Below are 21,264 nucleotides of genomic sequence, written 5' to 3'. Positions count from 1 at the left end.
GGGGGCAGTGTGGCTGAGAGGTTTTCTGCTTTGAGCATTTGGGAAGCAATGACCTACAGGAGAAGCCTAATTCTCTAGCCCATGTCGAACGTGGGTGCGACCATCTGCTTGGTGAACTATTTGAAGGGGAATCCACAGGAATTGGTCTAAACCAGTTATCAGCTGAAGTTCTACGGAAAATTCACTGGTAGGGATGGCTTCCTAAATAGTTCCAACGCCAGACTCTTAGCAACCTATACATTGCTTATGTTTCTGAATGAAATAATGCCCTCTGGTGACTTTGTATAGTTTTCCGATTCTGAGAAGCAAAACAAACAAACAAACAAAAAAACAGTCAATGTCAAAGAGCTGATAAGCAGAAGCACCCCACAGAAATTTAAATAAGCTTAAAAATAAATAAAGTTTTTATTAATCCAAAGAACTTTTAGATCTAACTTTCTCTTGCATTGTATTCTTCCAGTGTGGAAGATCTGTCTCTAAGCCTGAACCTCTCCCTGGCCAATGATCACTTGAGGATCTGAGGTTTTAGGCAGGAGAGCATCTCTGGCTGCTCAAGCCCACTCCCCAGGGTTCAGCTAGGAGCAAATCACAACTCTAAACAGCGTCTTTCTGTCCTTGTTATCTGTCACTCACAGCAAAAAGAGCAGTGATGGCTGTATGTGAGTATCTCAATATTTTCCAAGAAAATAATATTAGGAACACTAATAGGATGATACAAGAAAGGCAGGAGTTTCTTAGTATAAAGGCATTTTAAATGTAAGGAATACCGACTGAGTGATAGCCAGGCTTCGATTCTATCTCACAGAAATCTCACGCAGCAGGGAGGGATGATAGCTTTGGGCAAGGAAGGGAAGGCCAGGCTCAGAGCACAGGGTTTAAGTGCTACTTGTCTGGTGTTCCTCCAGCCCCTACCCTACTCCCAGGGAGGACAGAACCTCTACACATGACCACAGTCAAAAGGAAGGGCCTTTATTTATCTCCTAGGATAGGTTTTAGAAACTCCTAGGTTGGGGCTGCTCCTAAGTCCTTTAAAATTTTTCAGATCAGAATATAAATGTCCTCCAATGTTCTCAAGAGAGATGAAATCACGATCAAACAGGAAAGTAACAGTGAGGGTAGCAGTAAGTTCTTCCAAAGCTGAAAAGCAGGTTGACAGAGGCGATACCACTTGAAAACAGGGAAGAGTTCTGTAAAGACCAACTGTTCCACGGTTCGCAAACTTCCTTGCCCAGCAGCTGCTGGAAAAGCAGCCTGAGAGCTGTGGCACTTCAAACTGTCAGCATCCACCAGTCAGACTAACTTCTGGCTTTGTAGAAGGCAGCGTGTCCCGGAGGAAATCAAGGACCAGCTATTCTTATTCCTGCCAATTTTACTTTGGCCTAAACTACAGGACTAGTTTCTTTTCTTGAAGACATCAGCTTACCTCAACTTCAGGTCACTGTCGCCTGAAGATGTGATGGGGAGAGGCGCTTCCCAGATAGAAGCGGGAGAGAAACGCACGAGGGTCCCGAGAGTGCCGAGGAATACATGCACACCCCCACGCTGCACTGGAGATGGGGGTGCTCACCTGACTGTGGAGTCGCTGCAGCTCTTCTAGGCTTTGCCTCAGTTTACCCCTCTCTCCCTCCATGAGCTCCCTTAGTGCTCTCGAGTCCTCACTGGTCTGCCTTATCTGTTCTTCTAAGGAGTCATCGTCAAGTCTCCGGGAGCTCTGACAGCAAGAGAGAGAGAGCACCAGAGACAGTGAGGGTGGAGAGAGACAGGCAGAGAGGGGAGAGACCGTTAGTGGGGGAGAAGGGAGAGATGGTGGGAGAGAGACGGACAGTAGGGTGATGGGGGAGGGAGAAAGGGAAGGAGAAGAGAGACAAGTGGGGAAGAAAGAAGGGCTGAGGAAGAGAAATGCTCTTGCTCAAATTCTGCACATAAGAGCTAGGTGTTCATTTTTGTTTCAGGCTTCAGGGGAAGGAAGCCATGTGGGGTGAAGAGCACAGCACACTCCGACAGCTCCCTTCCCCCACGATAACCCGGCCTTTACTACAGCACATCCCACAAAGCAACACAGCGTGCTCAGATGGAAGCAGCACCCTTCCTCTTACTTCATCCAGCGCAGGTAGGAACATACAACTACTCTGCAGGAGGATGAAACCTGAAGACACATAACAGCCTGAGAGCTGGCAGTGCGAGTGGAGGGTAAGCCAGGGAGAGATCTGCAGTGATGCTGGGAGAGAGCCAGTCTGCCCAGGGAGGCCCACGGGAACATCCCTCTCCTCCACAGGTGGGCCACATCTGCAATTCTAAAGGGCCTTGGAGTTGATATTCCCAACTTTCTATGCTTATTAACTTTAGGTCTTTTAAATCTACCTACTCATAGCTAACCCCACCAAAGGGTGACAGAATAGTACTTGCAGTTTTTACCTAGAGACAAACTTCTAGATTCAAAGTTTCCAAGGAAAGCCCTTAAACTTGAGGCCACCATCATCTGTACATCACTGTCTGGACAAAAGGCTCCATTTGTACCAGGTGTCTGCAGGAAGCCGACTTTGGAGCCTTCCCTTCCCTGACACTTGGTCCTTCTGCTTGATCGCCAGGAGTCAGTGCTCTCAAACAGTAAGGGCTCAGAAGACATTCTTGCAGATATTTTATAGGCTTCCGCGGTTAACCTCGCCTTCTGCGCTAGGTTGCAATCTCCCGCTAGCCAGAGCCTGTGGGGTCAGGACCATCTCAGACTGGCCTCTTACCGTGGGCTCCATGCCGTCCACAATGCTCTGTATCAGTCTTTTGAGCTCGTTGAGGGCAGTGCGCAAGCTGCCGGCTGGGACATCCTTGGCGGATGAAGTTTCTGAAGATTCGTCCATTGAGGAGTCCGTGGAGACAGCCGAGTCAGCACTGTCGTTCCCTCGCAGGTGTGAGCAGAGATAGCGAACCTGGCAGTAGGCTTCCCAGAGCTGCAGTCTCAGCTGTTCCACAGAGAATTATTCTCGATTATGGACTCTAAAGAAGACTGCCACCTGGCCATCTTCTTCTAGCACTTTAACCCAAAATACTGATACACAAGACATCAATTCTAGGAGAAAGTTCTAGTGCTCTGTTTTTTTACATCATTTCTTCCAAGAAACAACACTATCTATTCTGGGTCCAGTCCCTCTACAGACGCCCAGTTCTTATGTCCTTGCTCACTAGCTTTCCCCATTTGCCACAGAAAGCACTTCTTTATATAATCAATAACTTTGGTGGGAGTCAGGGAATGGTTAGGGAAATGAGTGGTTCTGGGTATTATGAAAAGTGGGAAGAGAAGCCATTTAGGTGGAAAGGATGGATCGTGAATATTTCAGAACTCTGCCAATACAAAAGGCATGAAGCTGATTGTTAGTCAACAAGCATTTCCTAAGGGACACTGGGGAGACAGTGAGTGGGACCTGGCTCTACCTCAGATACCTCTGTCCCCTGGCAGTTCTGCTCAATGCCTTGATGGACAAGGTGAGTGGAAAATGGAGGGGCAGGGACGTGCCTCGGTCAGGGCCTGCTTCATGACACTCTAGCCAGCAGGCCGAGCGGCTGGCACAGGCACAGAGCCAGAGCCACAGCCCCTGCCAGGCTGGCAGCTGAGCGCTAGGGAGGATAATGGGTCCTGAGCACCCCCAGGCAGCCTCGCCTGCCGGGTGACAGGGAGGTCAGCACCTGTTCTCTCTCTTGCTCCAGCTCCTCGGCCTCCATGCTCTGCTCGATCTCTGACAGGAGGGATGTGCTGGTGGCGGCAGAGCTCTGCAGACTCCTCTCCTCGGTGAGTTCTTCCACTTTCACCTGCAGCTGTCGGTAGGAGAGACGCACCTCCTGGAGCTCCAGCTGGCTTTGGTGCAGCTTTCAAAGAGAGAGCAAATGGTAGTGAGGCTTGCCAAAAACCAAAACCAAGACAAACTGACCCTGAACCTGATCATGCTTCCAGATCCAACCATCAATTTATAGAAAAATATAGAGGAGACAAGAGCATTTTAGATGACATCAGGTGATGCAATCAGCGAAATCCAGATCTGGGAAATTCTGCAGGACAAACACCTCCATTTCTCCAACAAATAAATTTCAAGAAGAAAAAACAAAAAGGTAAAGGAGGCACATAGAGATTAAAAAAGACTTAAAAAATATATCAACCAACTGCAATGTATAGGCCTATTTTAATTTGTATATTGACAAAGGACGTGAAAAAAATTATGACATTTATAAGACAATTGAAAATTTAAACACTCATTGGGTGTTTGATGACATTAAAGAAATATTGCTAAGTTTTTCAGGTGTAATAGTACTGGGTGGCTGGGTGCCATGGCTCATGCCTGTGGTCCCAGCTCCTCAGGAGGCTGAGGCAGGAGGATCGCTTGAACCTGTGAGTTGGAGGTTGCAGTGAGCTATGATCACACCACTGCACTCTAGCCTGGGTGACAGACTGAGATGCTAACATAAAAATATAGTACTATGGCTATATTTTTTGAGGTTCTTATCTTTTAGAGGTAGTACTTTTTATTTATAGATAAACTTATTAAAAGTCTCAGATTTACTCCAAAATAATATTAATATGCGAGAAGAAGAAATGGATGTTACAAAGATGGGGCAGGACTGGGGGCAATGGGGCCCAGGGGGCTTTGTCACACTATTCCACTGTTGGGTCTGTTTGAAACCCTCCATGATAAAAAATTACACATGCAGGCACACAAAATGAGATACCATTATACTCTCACAAAGATGACTAACATTAATAAATAACTAAAAAAAATTATATCAAGCGTTGATAGGATGTGGAACAACTAGAACTCGTACTGATGGCAGAAGTGGAAAAATGTACAAACACTTTGGAAAACTCCTTGGTACTCCCTAATAAAGTTAAATATATACTTATCCTATGATCCAGCAATTTCACTCTTAGGTACAGATACAACAAAAATGAAATGTGCACAAAAGACATACACAGGATGTTCATAATAGCCACAAATGTGGAATAATCCAAATGCCAAGGAAAATAGAACAGATAAATAAATTATGGTATATTCACATGTTGGAATACTACACAATGAAAAAAGAATATACTGCTACTGTAATGCCACGACATGGATGAATTTCACAGACGTAATGTTGAGCAAAAGCCAGACACAAAAGGGATATAATGTACGCTTCTATTTATGAAAAGTTCCTAAACTTCATCGAGACAGAAAAAAGTTGGAATAGATGTTTGCTTTTGAGGATGTGGCAGGGTATTCCCTGTGGGGTGCTGATAATGGCCTGTATCTTGATCTGGATGGTGGTTACATAGGTGTATGTATTTGTAAAAATTCATGGGCTGTCCACTTAAGATCTGTGTGCTTTACTATATGTGTATTATTATTTTCACGAAAAAAATTAAGGGGAAAAAGAGTATCTTGGAAAGCAGCTGGGAGTGGAATTTGGGGAGTAATACCAAGAGTTTCTGCACCCACCTAACCACTTAAAGGTAATGTCCTATGGCCAGCCCCGCATGTCCCACATCAGGTAGCTGAGCCAGTGAAAAGTGACTTTCCCAAAACCCCTGTGAAGCAGAACTGGACTCATGACTCCCAGTCCAGGATCCTTTCCACTCTCCACACACCTTATTTGTCTCAGACAGATGAAATGTCAACCTATTTTAAAGATCTCTGAACAGGAAGTCCCACAGTTAAAGTTCTAACTCACAGGGGTAGAAATGTACATATTTTTTGCCTTGTCTAATCTAAGTCCTTCATCCTGTGCGTTGTTTGTTCTTTCTCAGTCCTTTATGAACACTGGAAAGAGCTAATTACTTGGAGACATTACTTTTCAACAGTTTCTCAAATAGCCCCTATTCTGCAAGCCAAATATTATATGCCCTTTAGACTTTTCCCCTAGACTCTCTCTCTTTATTTTTGGTGATCTCAGAGATTTTCACAGAAGCCTACATTTTTAGAGCTGGCAGGGCCAGAGATCAGTGAGTCCAACCATCTCAGGATAAAACTGAGAGGAAGGGAGTGATGCCAGAGGTAGAGAAGACACAGCAACAAAGGGATCACGACTTGTGGGCAGGGCTCCTTCCCTCTCTATTTCACCCCGTCCACATGCTCTACGGCCCCTTCCATGTGAGTCCACAGCAGGTGGGTTACTACTAGGAAGGTTACTACTACCAAATATAAGGGGATGACCCAAGCGTGACTGCGAGATGCTATCCTCTTATCTGTGCACCCCATCACTAATTTGCTTGTAACACAGCAGACTCTAACTGCAGAACTGCCATCAGTTTGCTAGCCGCTAGGCACATGGCCACATGCCTCATGCACAGGAGTGGCATTTCCTACTTTTCGTGTTTGTGTACTGTGCCCTCCCACCCTTTAAAAGATTTCTCGGGGGCAGGTAGGGGAAGAACTTCCTGGGATTTAAATTTAACTAAGTTATTCTTTTGTAAAATAGCATTTCTGGAGTCACTTTTGTTACATTAAAAAGAGAATGGACACTGCAGTGGTCTTTTCCAGACTCGTGGCCAAGTCACCTTGTGGCTCCTGCAGAGAGGCAGACTGTGGGGTGGCTGGCAGCAACTCAGAGCTCTCCATCTCTCATGAAGGAAGCGAGGTGCCTTGCAGAGCCTTCAGCCAATCCTTTAGGTGCCCTGGGAGCCTCACCCTCACGGTGCAGTACCAGGAAATGGTTGGCTGATGGTTCCAGTGATCTGGAATAGCCCTAACTAGGAAGGGTTTTGGAGCCTGGTTGCTCAGAGAATAAAAAGGAATTGGCAAGCCTGCTCTGCATGGTTCCCAGGGATCAGCAATACCTGTGGGCCCAGTGGGAACTCCTCCAGGCCCAGTTTTGAGAAAACTCAGAAAGAAAACAATCAGGGTTACAAAAAAAAAAAGACATTCCTAAGAAGCATTTGGCACAATTACAAACAGTATATTAAACTGACAAAATGCTTCACAATTATTTTCCAGACAACTCCACACACATCTCAGCAGGAGAAGTTCAGCACAGACAAGTGCGAGTTCTTATGCACTGGACAAAATTAGTTCAATTACTCATGCACACTCAAAGGTGCTTAATTAATTATAACAGCAAGAGAACAAAGGACCAGGAGAGGTCTGCGCTCTGGTCAATAACTAATTCACCAACTGGAACTAGACACAGAAAAGCCACACCAAACAAAGGAGGAGTATATTAAATATAAGAACCCTCTAAAATAAGAAATATCATCCTTTATATAACAAAGATGCCACTAAGCATACTTATATGGATGAATGAGGATGACATTAAATGCTTCGTGTCATGCAAACTTGTACAGCATACTAAGTTTAAGCTCACAATACTCATGTGAGCAGAAGTGGGGGTGCTCTCCTCATTTCAAGGATCACAGGGAACTGAGACTGTGAGATGCTAAGTGATTTGCCTAATGGGACATGAGCAGTGTTGGTGCAAGGTCTAGACTCCAGGTCACCTGCTTCGTGGGTCACCCCACAGTGAGTGAGACCTGTGCTCTGCTGATAAATCTGCCCACTTGCTGGGACTAGGCCCTGCACACCTCTGTAAGATACCCAGCTGGGTCTGAAACAAGGCAGTTAGGTGACCCTTAGAGGAACAAATTGATTTCCTTTACTGGGTATTAAGAGTTCAGCAAAATGCTTGATATATACCAGGTGCTCGATGAATAATAATTTTTATGCCTATTCTCAAGCCTGAAAAAAAATCAGAGTCAGATCTGATTAGTGGCTTAAAAATCTATTTTTGACAGCAGAAATTTTTATTTCTGTATCAATACAGGCCATATCAGCAACTTAAGGGCTTTCTGGAGGACGCTGGTAATTAGTGGCAACCTAAGGGGAGTTTCACATGAACAGGAGGAACAGAATTACAAATAGTTAGGAAAAATTAGAATTCAGCCCATAAATGTAGATTTTCCAAATGAAAGGACCACCTTGCTGCATGTCCTCAGGTGAGTGACAACCTCTCATTGGTGAGGAAGTCCAACTGGGGGATGGCGGACATGCAGATGGGAAGAAGGGCACGAGGCATGACCCAGGGCTCTTGCTCCCGAGGACCGTGCAGCCCACCGTGCTGGTCAGGCAGCAACAGTCCACCAGGCCCAGATCTTACCCCTCCATCCCCAGGTCCCCAATTCCTGATTTGAAATAAGGACTTTCCATTTGTGAACTCATGCTAGAATGAAAGTTTCTTTTAGGCAAGGGCTGTTTTTCCATTCCTCTGTACTTCTTTTCCTTCTCCTTGCCATACTCTATCTAAGCAACCCTCAGGAGAGGGTTTGAGGGGGTAATAAATGCTGGCCACACACTGACTTTCACAGGCAAGTGATACACAAGAAGTTATCATCTAGAACAGGTGAAGCAGGTAGGAGGGTCTGGTCTCGATTCTTCCAAGGACTTTGGATAAATAGTTAATTTTTTTCTAAGCCTCAGTTTTATAATGAATGTGAAAGTACTCCGTCCCCTGTAGAGTAGCGCACAAATGTTAACTGCTATCATCATCACCCTTGGAAAATAAGCAAACTCCCTTCCATTTTGAAAACTGCTATGAAGCTTTAGCCAGCACCATTTTCTCCCATCCAAGTACTAACCAGGCCCAACCCTGCTTAGCTTCTGAGATCAGATGAGAGAGACCACTTTATATTCAACATTTACTGGGGCCCTACTACATGAAATGTTACCAGTTGATGATAGCAAAAACATGGGAGAAAAGCTGTTAATTTTCCCTCAAAGAGGTTCCACTCAGGTGTCAGCTTAGCTGAGGGTGTCAGCGACAAGTGATCTTAGCCTAAAATGCAGTTTCCCTGTCCCACACCCCACGGCTTTCATACAGCCTACCTACGAGCCCAGTGGGACCTTCTGCAGCCTGGTCTTTGGGCAGGGACCCACTTGGTGCTCAAGTATACCTGGCCAACCACTTCCGCACAAATGTCACTGCTGCCGTCTAACACACTCCTGTCATGCCCAGAGGGAAGCAGTGTACTCCTAGTCCCTGTCCCCAGATGATCCTAGGCCAGACCAGCAAAGCATCTCGGTGGCAGATGCTGCACTCTATTTCGGTGGTGGTGGTAGGGCTGCTGTGATTATCTTTTTGTTTTGGGAGCTGTTTCTTGTCAAGCATGAGCTTGGGGATTCAGCTGGGGCCTGGTGGCAGTTCCCAAATTAAAGACAAATATGGCCATGAAGCAATATCCTTCAGGAAGGTGAAAAAAAAAAAAAAAAAAAGACTAATGAGGCTCACAAAGGGGTCAACCTGTGCCTTTTCTGGCAACTGGCAGAAGCAGGATATGTCTTGCTGTGTTCAATGGGCAGCTTCTTGGCTTCTGCTTTGTGCCAGTCGACTAAATCCATCGGCCCAGGAAAGCAGCAGCAGAGAGCATTGAGAGCTGAGTACAGAGTTACAGGTTCCCTCTGAAATCTTCCAGCAGATTTTACAAATGCCAGGAGACCGGAATGACAATCCCAGTGTTCCAGCCATGTTAATAGCCCAGAAAGAACTCTGTGAAACTGCTCCAAGGGCCAGTGGCTCAGAACACACTAGAGGAATGGCCTTTGGGTAGTAATGCATTTCCTCTAGGCAGAGCCGGAAGGGCCAAGTGAGTGACTGCCCAAAGGAATTACAACAGGGCCCACATGAGACCTCAGTGCCACCCACTCCCCACAGACCCCAGCGGTGATGCTGGCCTCCTAGACCTTTCTTTCCAGCTAAGTTGCTCCTTTTGTCTGGCCCTGGTCCTGCAGGACAAGTTCTCTGGCCCAGTACCTGTAGGTCTTTGTCATGGCCCTGCCTCTCCAGGATCAGCACCCGGTCCTGCAGCTCCTCCACGGTCCCTTGGAGCAGGTCATTTTCCTCTAAGGTGGCACTGAGACGATGCTCCAGCTCCCGTTTCCGATCTGACAGCATCTTGATCTGAAAGGGTGGAGAGCCACAGGGGTGGTGTGGAGTTACACCCAGGATGACGAGTGGGAAGGAGGGACTAGCCCCAAAACACGAAGGCACATGTCTCTCAGTGTTCTGCCCAGGGACTGGGCGCCCCCATCTCTAAGAGAGAAGAGCTGTGAAATCCCAAGCTGAAGAGAAAACCCCTCCCCTCTAGAAACCTGTCTGGGAAGGGGTAGGAGTTGAGCTTTGAGGAGGCTGGAATGTGGGATGCCAGGCAGAGGGAGGGAAGGCTAGGGCCTGGAAATTCCAGAGATAAGACAGAGAAGAGCCCCACCTTGCCTGCCCTCAGCTTTACCTCAACCCTACAATTTGCGGGGGAAATGGAATCATGGAATCTAACCTGCCGTACTACTTTTCCTTCTCCAGTCGTGACAGGAGGAAACGCCCAAGAAAGCCTTTGGAGCCGTAGTATTTTCAGAGTCTGGGGCTCCCCTCTGCCCTTCCTCCACTGCCAGCCCCTCTGGCACTAGAAGTCACAGCTCGGAGCCGGTGCCCTGAGTTAATGGAAGGGCTAGCAGGGCACAGAAAGCGTGGTGCCCGCATCAGCCTGTGTCCCTGGAAGGGGCAGGACAAGGACACAACTGAACACTGACTTGACTCCAGCTTTTACGTGAGCAAGCAATTCGAGAATAGAGGCAAATTCTCTTCTTTTATCAAACAGGCTGACATATTTGTACACTGAGTACCTAGTCAGTCTCAAGATACAGGAATCTTCTTTTAGGAAGGTCTAATTGCTTCAGTGTCAGTGAGAAAACAGAGGAAAAGAGGAAAGAGATGCCAAGTCTTCTCTGGCCGCAAGGTTTGCAGGGTGAGGAGCTGAGCCAGTCTCCCCAAGGCCAGGGACGCTTTGCCCAAGGAACACCGCCCAGCTCAGGGGCTCCAGAGAGCCTTCTCAAGGCTTCCCAATTGGCACTGGCTTTGGGGGAAACTTCTGGAGCCTGGCAGGTCTTCCTATTTATCAGTTCCCTGCTGGACTGATTTCTCAACCAGCTTCTCGCTTGTGAATATTCTCTCGACATGGTTAAGATGTTCTCCAGGCTCTCTATTCTACCTTGGATACAATTCCTTTAGGCTCTTGCTTGGGTAAGTTTTGGGGATCAACCTCAGCACCTTTCCAGGGGAGATTGTGAAATGAATGTCTAACTTGCTTCAGGTCCCCTAAGAGCCACCTTCCCTTTGCTTTTTGGCTGTCCTCCCTCTGCACACTGGAATTCTGCTCACAGGGCACAGATCTTCTCTGTCCACCAATCAATCAGATAGGATGCCGTTTTGGGCAAATGAAGTGCATGGCCTTTGTCCAGACAGATCAAGTATCTGGCCAGACAAAGAAATACTGTCTCTCAGGTGTGCCCCTGGGTAAGGGAGCAATAGAAGCAAGCCCATTTTGTGAATGGGCCCACTATTTCCTGCACTGAAACAAAGTTACCCATGTGAAGGGAATTCTTACTCCAGTTGATTTTCATTTAAATACCCTCTGACCTGTAAATTCCTTTCCACGAATCATCTTTGTTTCCCAAGTTTCAGTCAGTGAAGTAATGAGGTAACATGATTCCGATATACAGCTGATCCTCAAAGCAACTTAGAGGGTCAGTCAGAGCTATAAGTAGTAACTTATTTGAAATGATTAATTTCACAGCTTGGCTTTTAAAAGTAGCAGTGTTTACAGATGAATCAAGGAGTCCAGCATAAGGCCGTCCCACCCCACCCTACACACCCTGAAACTTGTGACCAAATCAGGCAGTAAACATCCCTGGAAATGACCCTGTCCATGAGAGTCTAGAAAAAGTGAACAGGTGGGGAAAGAGGAAGACAGGTACCTCGGTGGAGTCAGAGCCTGGGAGAGGTAGTTGAATGGCAAGTCATGCACACAAATGGTCACAGACAGGCATGCCAAACCCCACCGGAACAAACTCTACTTACTTCAAGAACCTGCTGCTCAATACCAGTAGGAATTCCAGGGGAAAGAAGGAAGGAAGGGAATGGGAGGCAGGAGAAAAAGAGAAGATATTGACAGACTTTAGGAAAAACATCCTCAGGTCATTTCCGAAGCAGGGGAGCAGCCTGTCTGGGGGTCTCTGGCCTGACCACGATGGCTCATTCCTTAACCACAGTGGAAGGGGCACATTCAGTCTGGCCTTAGACTGTCCCTCAAACTTTGACTTAACCGAAGGGCTGCTGTTCATATACTTGGCTAAGGGGTCCTCAAGAGCAGATCAGGTGGAAGCCTCCCAAGGGGGAGGCCCTGTTTGGGCTGGTGATAAGATCCTTGTCCTCTCCATACCTCCTGTGACTGGATTCTCACAGGATTGTTCCACAAGTGATACTTTGTTTTTCTCCCTGGCCCACTCAGGGCCGTAGACCCTGGCTGCCATGTTCTGGCCTCTCCTGTGCTTTCAATAACATTATGATGTTCCAGGTACCACACAAGGTGATTTTCATGTATTAACCCATCCAATCCTTACAAAAATCTATGAAGCAGAAACTTCTGTTGCTCCCATTTTACAGATGAGAATGATAGCAGACTCTATTAAGATGGACTGAACTGGTCCTAAATGGAATGGAGAAAGGGGAAGATGCTCTTCTCCACCTTCTATCTGGAATTGGGAAGGACTTTTGGGGAGAGATTAACATATTCAGAAAAATGTAGGTCATTCATGATTTCAACACACTCAGCAGTAACTCTGAGCAACTTTAGTTTTTCAGCCAACAGGCTATCCAGAGGAACATGGATCAAGTGTTCCCCATTTAGTTTCCCACAGAAATGTCTTTCTTTAGAGATTTTAGTGCCTTTTACACAGGGCAAGTTTCTGTTTCCCAGTTCAGAGGGCTCCTTATCCAAAGACCCAGTGCAGCGCCTCCAATGAGAAAAGCGCTCCTCCGCCTTCCCGCACCGCGGCCTGGGGAGGCTCACCTCAGCCTGAAGGCTCTCCAGCCTGATGATGTGCTGGTTGGTTGACGAGTTTTTCTCACGAAAGTCTTCTCTGAGGGCGTGGACCTGCATGGAGAGTTGTCTCTCAACTTCTGATGCCTGAAACAGAGGATAACTTCAGAGTCGATTCAGAGATTGTACAAAGGAAGCCGGTTAAGAGTTTGCCTTTCACTTATCATGCATCTTCTTGCATTTTCCATTCTATAAAGACCAGTAGAGGAGATGCTGCCTTCCCATCCATGATCCATTCGTTCTCTAGCACCAAAAAAAGACAAACGCCCATCCCCACTTCCACCACTACTGATGCTGTCTAGGTCCAAGACCACGTTACTGACCAGAGGAAACAGGCCCAGCAAACAGTAAGCTCTCATACGTGACTTAGCATTATTATTCGGCTACAGCAGCAGTTCAGCCAATTTTTACAAGAAAGAATAAAACTGATATACCTACTGCCTTGGAAATTCCTTTATTTCTCCCATCAGTTTCCTCACCTGGGCTCAGGCAAATCATCTGTCTGCATGTCTCACTTCCACTCAACATGGGCACTCTATGAAAGTCCCTGTCATGTTTGTTAAGAGTTTTGCTATTCATTCCTCAAGGACATTTTTGCAACTTTTAATTCTTTAGAGAGCGCTGGCTGAGGCGCTTATTTCCCACCCCAATCCACTGACTCTCTAATGCTAAAACACAGCAAACATCAAAATACCATTTGGTGTTGCAGGAGAGTCACGGGAAAGCCAGCTCAGTTGGTAACACATGAACTCTAGTCCTCCTCCTGAGGGCCCACTCAGACCCCACTGAGGAGATCCCTGGCCACCTGCCCTGCAGAGAGAGGAGCCATAGGACAAATTAAGCAACTGCCTCAATGCTTTTTTGAGGCCAAATGGGGTCAGTAAGTTTTATGGGTTCTTGAAAGAGATCACTGTGTGCTGGACTGGTTAGGAAAGTCTCTCAGAGGCGGTGGGATGGTGATAATGTTGAAATGGTAGGCTAGCTGTTCAATGAGGCTCTCACAGTAATGGTTACATGTTCAATAGTTCTTTTTATCTTCAAGTACTATATAATCAATTGTCCATCTTTTTGTTGTTTGTTTCCACAGATTCAACAAATGTTGTCTCACTGGACTACAGAGCCACTTAAGATTCTTAACCTATAATTCTGTTTTTTAAACAATTACAAAACACAAAACAAAATAAAATCAAGCCACAATCTAGTTGATTTTCATTTAAATACCCTCTGACCTCTAAATTTTCCTTCCCATCAATCATCTTTATTTCCCAAGTTTCAGTCATGAGGCAATGCGATTCTGATACACAACCGAACCTTTAAAAAAAAACTTAGAACTTCGGCGCTACAAGAATGACTTATTTGAAATGAATAATCTCACAGCTTGGCTTTTAAAAGTAGCAGGCTTAATGGCTGAAGCAAGCAGTCAGCATGAGGCTACCCTACCCCAGCGAACACAGCCTGAAACTTGTGACCAAACCAGGCAGTAAATATTCCTAAGAATGTTCCCTCCCTTTTCTTTTTCCTCTATATTCTAAATTTAATTTCAGACACCAGTAGCTTCTTTTGGACTTCTCCATTACTTAGAAACATGTCTGTCACTCGCTCTTGCCTAAAAATCACGTTAGTAATATTTACTGAGTGCTTACAATGAGCCAAGAACTGTGCTAAATGCTTTTAATACATTATCTCAATTGTTACGCCCAATTTACTAATGAAGGAATAGGCTGAGGAAAGTGGAGGAACCTGCTCAAGAGCTCAGTAAGTGACAGCCTAAGGATGGTACACTTTGGGCTATTTTACCCTCAAATTAGGACTATAATACTACCTTCTTGTGTTTTGAAATAGTTTTTCATATTCCTGTTGCTTACTACTGAAACCAAACTGTACATGAGTCCAATTTAGCAAGCCTTTTTTCTTTCTTTTCTTCTTTTTTTAATACTAAGCAATTTCATTTGAGACTTTTGAAATTTCTTCTAATAGAATATAGGGCCCATTTGGAAATCATATGCTGTAGTTTCACTGCCTATACTGTATTCAGTTGACTGCTGGATTTTGAACATATTTAGATTTGCAAAGCACTGGGTAATTCAGGTAGCTGATCTTATTCCTAGCATCACCACTTTGACATGAATCACAAGACAACAGAGCCACAGAAATGCACTGAGGGCTACAAATCTAGCCCAGCTGGTATTAGAAATGCTCCTGTAGACTATCTCCTCTCAAAGCGATCTTCCTAGAAACAGAAAGTTGTCTCTTCCTACCAGGAAGTTTGACTCCAGAGCCCGAGCTCTTAACCACCAACCTATAATGTTTCCTTCAAATATCTGACTCCAGGATATGCCCAGGGATATACTTTTTTCAAAGGCTTTTAACCTGCATTTCTCATTTGAATTTCCAATAGCCCTAAGAAACAGGAATCACTGGCCTCTTCTTGCAGACAAGGAGATAGAGGCTGAGAGGAGGTGGCACCCCACTGATCTTTGGCCACCACACCACCTTCCAGTCAGGGGGCCAATCATTTGCCTGGGATGGTGATGGAGGGGAAGATCAGAGTTATAAACCTAACATTTGCAAGGAGCTAATGCACCTGTCAAAGTAAATTATTTTCTTCTTTTCCAGAGATGGAATCTGGCTCAGATCTTTAGATTTGACTAACAGAATACATATTAGCTAATTCTGCACGTGAATTAAATAATAACCTTTTAAGTTTATATACAGCTATAATGTTCTAAATGCTTTCTGGAAGCTAAATGCTAAATCAGGAAACAAAAAGCCAGCCTCAGTTTCGTAATAAATTTCAGAGGTTCCTTGAAGCTCCTGAAGTAGAAGAGTTAGCCAGGGTAGCAGTAGTCTCTCTGAAGGGACCCACATTCTGCTCCTGAGAGGAAGGATGGTATTGTGGAAAGAAAAAAAGTTAAGAGTCAAATGATTAGGGTTAGAGTTCCTGTCCTGCCATATGCATATATGTATACCTAGTCTCGCTTTCCCAAATGATAAATATATTCCTCTACAAAACTATCAACACAAAAAAGAATACTCCATTTCTCTATTTCTAATTGCAGGATTGAGTTGAACCACTGAAGTTTAGGGAAGAAAGAAAGGAAAGAACTATTATCCTGTCAAAATTTAGGGCAACTGTGGGAAGTAGTAAAAATCAAAGGATCAGCTGTTGCTCCAAGGATTAGCTGTTTGACACCGTGTATATGTTACAGCAGGGGTCCCCAACCTATGGTGAGTTGTGTAATTATTTCATTATATATTATAATTAATAATAATAGAAATAAAGTACACAATAAATGTAATGTTCTTGAATCATCCCAAATCATCCCCCCTGTCCCCGGTCTGTGGAAAAATTGTCTTCCTTGGTGCCAAAAAGGCCGGGGACCACTGTGTTACAGGGCACTATCATACACATGGTCCACTTTGGATTCTGCCCTGAAAACAGCCTGTTAAAGTGGCCTGGCCAGCATCATTAAGGTCGTGGGTCAAGCCAAAAAATACAGAGAAATACAGAAATATTTGGCAGCCAATTCTTTTCGTTTTGTTTTCAGGTGGTTCTTCACAGTTATTCAATAGTCAGCAGAGCCCTTTCTTGGAGAAACAAAGTTTCCTGCTTCTAGGTTTGGGGCAGAGTCATGGCCCTGTGTGACCTTTTCTGGTGGTGGTGGTTGGGGGATGAAATTAGGACAAATTCATTCTTATATTAGAAAATGACAGGCCTGGGTCTTATACTTTACTTCACAATATGATGAGTGTTGGCTATTGTGCCTGACTAAGCAGCTAACAACTGTTGTGGCAACAAACAACACCTGTAGTCACCGATGAATCTAAAACAGATGGCAAGATTTTCAGGTATTTGTTGTTTTCTTTTTAAACTCATTTTTCTCTATAATAAAAGAAATTTTGAAAATTAAAGAGAATAGTAATTAATAATTAAAATGAAAGTTAACATCTCCATTTACCCCAAGTCATTAGTGCCAGTCTCCAGAAGTAATCACTACTAGAGATCTTTCTTGTTAGCCCTTCTAGAAATTTTTTATTCACACCTATGTATCTAAACCATTATCCAAAAACCTGCCTTTTTCTAGTGTGGCAGTCATTGTGTTAAAAGCTGAGAATACTGAGAGTAAGTCATGTTCCTAAGGTCAGACGGTGCTGGTGAATGCTGGACTTGGGGTTCCCACCCAGATCTGTTACCTCTGCAGTCGTACTCTTGGTCTCAATACCATAGTGCCTCCTGGCCGGGCGTGGTGGCTCACGCCTGTAATCCTAGCACTCTGGGAGGCCGAGGCAGGTGGATCACTCAAGGTCAGGAGTTCGAGACCAGCCTGAGCAAGAGCGAGACCCCGTCTCTACTATAAATAGAAAGAAATTATCTGGCCAACTAAAATATATGTAGAAAAAATTAGCCGGGCATGGTGGCGCATGCCTATAGTCCCAGCTACCTGGGAGGCTGAGGCAGTAGGATCACTTAAGCCCAGGAGTTTGAGGTTGCTGTGAGCTAGGCTGATGCCACGGCACTCACTCTAGCCCGGGCAACAAAGCGAGACTCTGTCTCAAAAAAAAAAACCAAAAAAAAAACAAAAAAACATAGTGCCTCCTCTTCCTTTTCTCTAACTCAAAATGCTTATTAAAATTAAAGTGACATTAGGGCAACAACCTTGAGTTTATTCTAATTTAGGACAAAAGGTGATTTTAAAACATTGGTACTTTACTGTGGTTGAAAACTGTGGCTTAGGATAATACTTTAAAAAGAATTAAAATTATTTTAAAATTTAAATGTAACAAAATCTCATCATGGAATATACTAGCATTTAATTTTTCCCCCAATCTTTCTACATACGTGTTTCTACACAATTAGTTATGGTCACACTGTTCGTACAAACTTTCTTTTTTGACTTAGCAATATATCAAAAGTATTTCTGTATTACTACTCTTCTTAATCATCACTTTATATGACTGCGTAATATTCCACCAGGTATTTCCTTTACCACTCCCTTGTTGTTAGGCATCTGGGATTTCCCCATATTTTGCAATTATAATGCACTGACGAAAACATGTCACTAGGGTGGTGGTAGAACTAACCTGAGCAGAAGTGCACTGGACAACTCTGCTGTGTCAGAAAGGTAGATAAATACACTTTAGAAAAGAAAATCCACATCAATGTGAACCCAAAATGGGTTTCTGATTAGCCTTTGCTTAACTTGAAAATCCAATTAACCAATGTGTGTATTTCCCGATTTTCAAGGTTTTACTGTTTAAAAACTTTCACATTTGATAATGGGTGCCATGAGCCTACTAGTAGCATATTACAGAATAAGGCTCCTCTTTACTTTCTTATTCATAATAATAAAAATGACAGGCATCTACTGGATGATCAACAAATGCAAAAAATATTAAAATAATTTTCTATTCTAAGCTTGAGTGTGCTAATTCTCCCCAAAAGCCTTTCAAAAATAAAGCTCAGAAGTGAAGTATGTCATGTATTTATACTTTCCTTAATGTTTGAAGACAATGAGATTTTCACCAATACCTTTCCAAAGAAAAGGCTTCATTTCAGATAGTATGGTGGGCTAGGTTATTTAGACTTTCTGAAAAATGCTGGATAAACAGAATAGACTTCTTACAAGCATCAAAAAACTGACAAGATAGTGATAGAGCCACGGTAATGTTTCACATATGCTAATAATTCTGAGAGACAAAGAGATAGAAAATAGAAATGTTAGTATATTCTCCATAAGTTTAAACTGCAATTCCAGAAAGGGCAGAGTGAAGGGGACAGAGGCAATATTTGACAAGATAATGATGGCTGGTAATTTCCTAACCAATGAAAGACACCGATTCACAAATTCAAGAAGCCCAATGAACCTAAACCAGAATAAATAAAAAGAAATCCATACCTTGATGTATCATAAAGAAACTGCAGAACACCAAAGACAAAGAGATGATCTCCAAAAGCAGAAGGAAAAAAGACAGATTACCTTTCCAAAGAAAAGACTTGGTTCACCTAATACCCACCAATAGGGCCCATATTAGCAGATCTCTTTAAAATAAAGATACATAATAATGAAAACATGAGGCCGGGCGCGGTGGCTCACGCCTGTAATCCTAGCACTCTGGGAGGCCGAGGTGGGCGGATCGTTTGAGCTCAGGAGTTCAAGACCAGCCTGAGCAAGAGCGAGACCCCATCTCTACTAAAAATAGAAAGAAATGATATGGACAGCTAAAAATACATATATAAAAAAAAATTAGCCGGGCATGGTGGTGCATGCCTGTAGTCCCAGCTACCCGGGAGGCTGAGACAGGAGGATCGCTTGAGCTCAGGAGTTTGAGGTTGCTGTGAGCTAGGCTGACGCCACGGCACTCACTCTAGCCTGGGCAACAGAGTGAGACTCTGTCTCAAATAAAAAAAAAAAAAATAATGAAAACATGAAAATAGATTTTCTTGCTGAAATCTTCCAGTGGTTCCCTGTTATCAGCAGGCACAAAAGGCCTTCCAAAGCCGGTCCCCTGCCAACCTTCCATCTCCTATAACTCTGTCCCCTTTAACCCTATTCTCTTTCCCTAGATATGCTTCTTCCCAGTGTTTTCACAAGATTAACTATTCCTTGTCTTTCTAGACTGAGCTGTAGCACGACCCTGTCTAGGAAGCTCTCTATACTCCTAGACTTCCCAGAGTGCTTCTCCTTTGGGGTCTCATAGCAGCCTGGGCACAAATTCTAGCGGACTCATTTTACTACACTTACCTACTTATGAATCCTTCTCCTTTACCTCATTTTAAGCTTTTTAAGGAGACTGTGTCTGATTCATTGTTGTATTCCCAGTAGCTAGCACAGTGCCTGGCCTATGGTATATACTCAAGAAATGTCTGAACTGAACTGGATAAACGAACTTTCAAGGCTTATCGATACTGTCCCTTGAGAAATTAAAAGAATTACGTCTGAAAGTACAGTAGGTAACTACACAATGAAAACAAAACAAGCAAAATATCTCTAGGGAGCTAGAGTAGACATACAGACCCCAAATTTAAAATCAATGTCAAAAAAGTTTCATGAGCCTTTTCTCTATGGCCAGATTTATCCTAGGTACTGGGGATACAATAGTAAAGATGACAGATCTGGTCCCCATTTTAGACTCCAGAATGTCAGAGCTGTATCTTACTTAAAAAAACAAAAAAATAGTTATTTGAACTCCTTCGTTATACAGATGAGGAAACTGAGGCCCAGAAGGGATGCCCTTAGTCACACATGAGTAAAGGATAAATAAGGCAGATGCCAATTTAGGGAGAAAGACAGGGACAGATGGGAAAGCAAATCACAGGCAACAAGGACCTTTAACAGCAATGCACAGAAAGGATAAAGAAAGAAGAAAACAAAACAAAACTTAGGCTTAGCAGAGTCCTGATGTTTGCAAATACCTATTTAGAGGAAAGCCTTTCCTTTTCCTGGTCTCTTATGCTAGGTTTCAACTAGTTTGAAATTTATTTTACTAATTATTTTAATCTCCCCTCTGCTAAACTTTGAGTGCTAACATTTGGGACATCATTTAGCACATCTTTGGAGCATGAATGATTTCTGTTTTTTTATTAGAAAGTCAATTTTCCTTTCAAGTTCTATGTTCATTTTATAATATAGAGCATTCTCTCTAGACCTCACAAAGCACTACTTTACTACCAAAGAAAACATAGAAATAAACACTGAACAATTCATTCAAGTGAAAAATTTGAGATTTTAACAAAATGAAACTTTATATTGCTCAAGCTTTTCATTTTATTTTAGAGTTTAACGAGTATCTGTTTTTTGAACAACCCAAAGTTTGAAGCCTGTGAAGGCAGATGTTTGCCCATCTAGCCATGTTGAGTTATTGGGTTCTTACACATTTATGCTGTTCCATGATGATAATCATGGCTGTGGACATTTGCTCTACTACTTTACTAATACTACCTAAGTTCAGATACGTGACGCAGGCAGATGAAACTCATGCTGTACCCAAGAGTTATGTCAAAGGATATTCACTGAAACATCAATTTTAACAGCAAAAATTGGAGGCAACCTAAATGTTTACTGTTAGCAGATTGGATTAAAAACATTATATAATAGTATATCAGTGCAACAGAATGCTATACACGTCTACCCCCATTAACATGGAAAGATTTCAACAATGTTTGTAAAGAAAAAAAAAAGCATACTTGATCCCATTTACATGAACTTATGTGTACGTATTTATTTATGTGTACACATACAGAGAACAATGACTGGGGCCAGGCTGGCTCATGCCTGCAATCCCAGTGCTTTGAGAAGCCAAGGTAGGAGTACTGCTTGAGCCCAGGAGTTTGAGGTCACAGTGAACTAAAATTGTGCCACTGAACTCCAGCCTGGGTGACAGAG

At 43.8% G+C, this 21,264-nt stretch overlaps 1 protein-coding gene across 4 annotated transcripts in view; it reads right to left on the bottom strand.

Moving 5' to 3' along the window:
• BICDL1 (BICD family like cargo adaptor 1) overlaps window positions 1-21,264 on the bottom strand; it is an 80,668-nt gene that overhangs the window by 16,413 nt on the left and 42,991 nt on the right. Inside the window, exons 3-8 of one of the 4 annotated variants that reach the window (XR_011236542.1) lie at window positions 12,851-12,967; window positions 11,860-11,871; window positions 9,760-9,906; window positions 3,679-3,858; window positions 2,739-2,957; window positions 1,568-1,711 (exon numbers count right to left, since the gene is read on the bottom strand). Coding sequence is in view for 2 of the 4 variants with exons in the window: in XM_069497193.1 (XP_069353294.1) it covers window positions 1,568-1,711; window positions 2,739-2,957; window positions 3,679-3,858; window positions 9,760-9,906; window positions 12,851-12,967 (807 nt within the window). In the remaining 2 variants the exon portion in view is untranslated. The remainder of the gene's footprint in view (window positions 1-1,567; window positions 1,712-2,738; window positions 2,958-3,678; window positions 3,859-9,759; window positions 9,907-11,859; window positions 11,872-12,850; window positions 12,968-21,264) is intronic. The other 3 variants (XR_011236543.1, XM_069497193.1, XM_069497194.1) reach the window with 3 other exon arrangements.

This window comes from Eulemur rufifrons, chromosome 21 (genome assembly GCF_041146395.1).
Source record: "Eulemur rufifrons isolate Redbay chromosome 21, OSU_ERuf_1, whole genome shotgun sequence".
In the NCBI taxonomy this organism is placed as follows: domain Eukaryota; kingdom Metazoa; phylum Chordata; class Mammalia; order Primates; family Lemuridae; genus Eulemur; species Eulemur rufifrons.
Note: the sequence above shows the minus strand (reverse complement) of the source record. Positions and strands in the feature narration are given on the sequence as shown.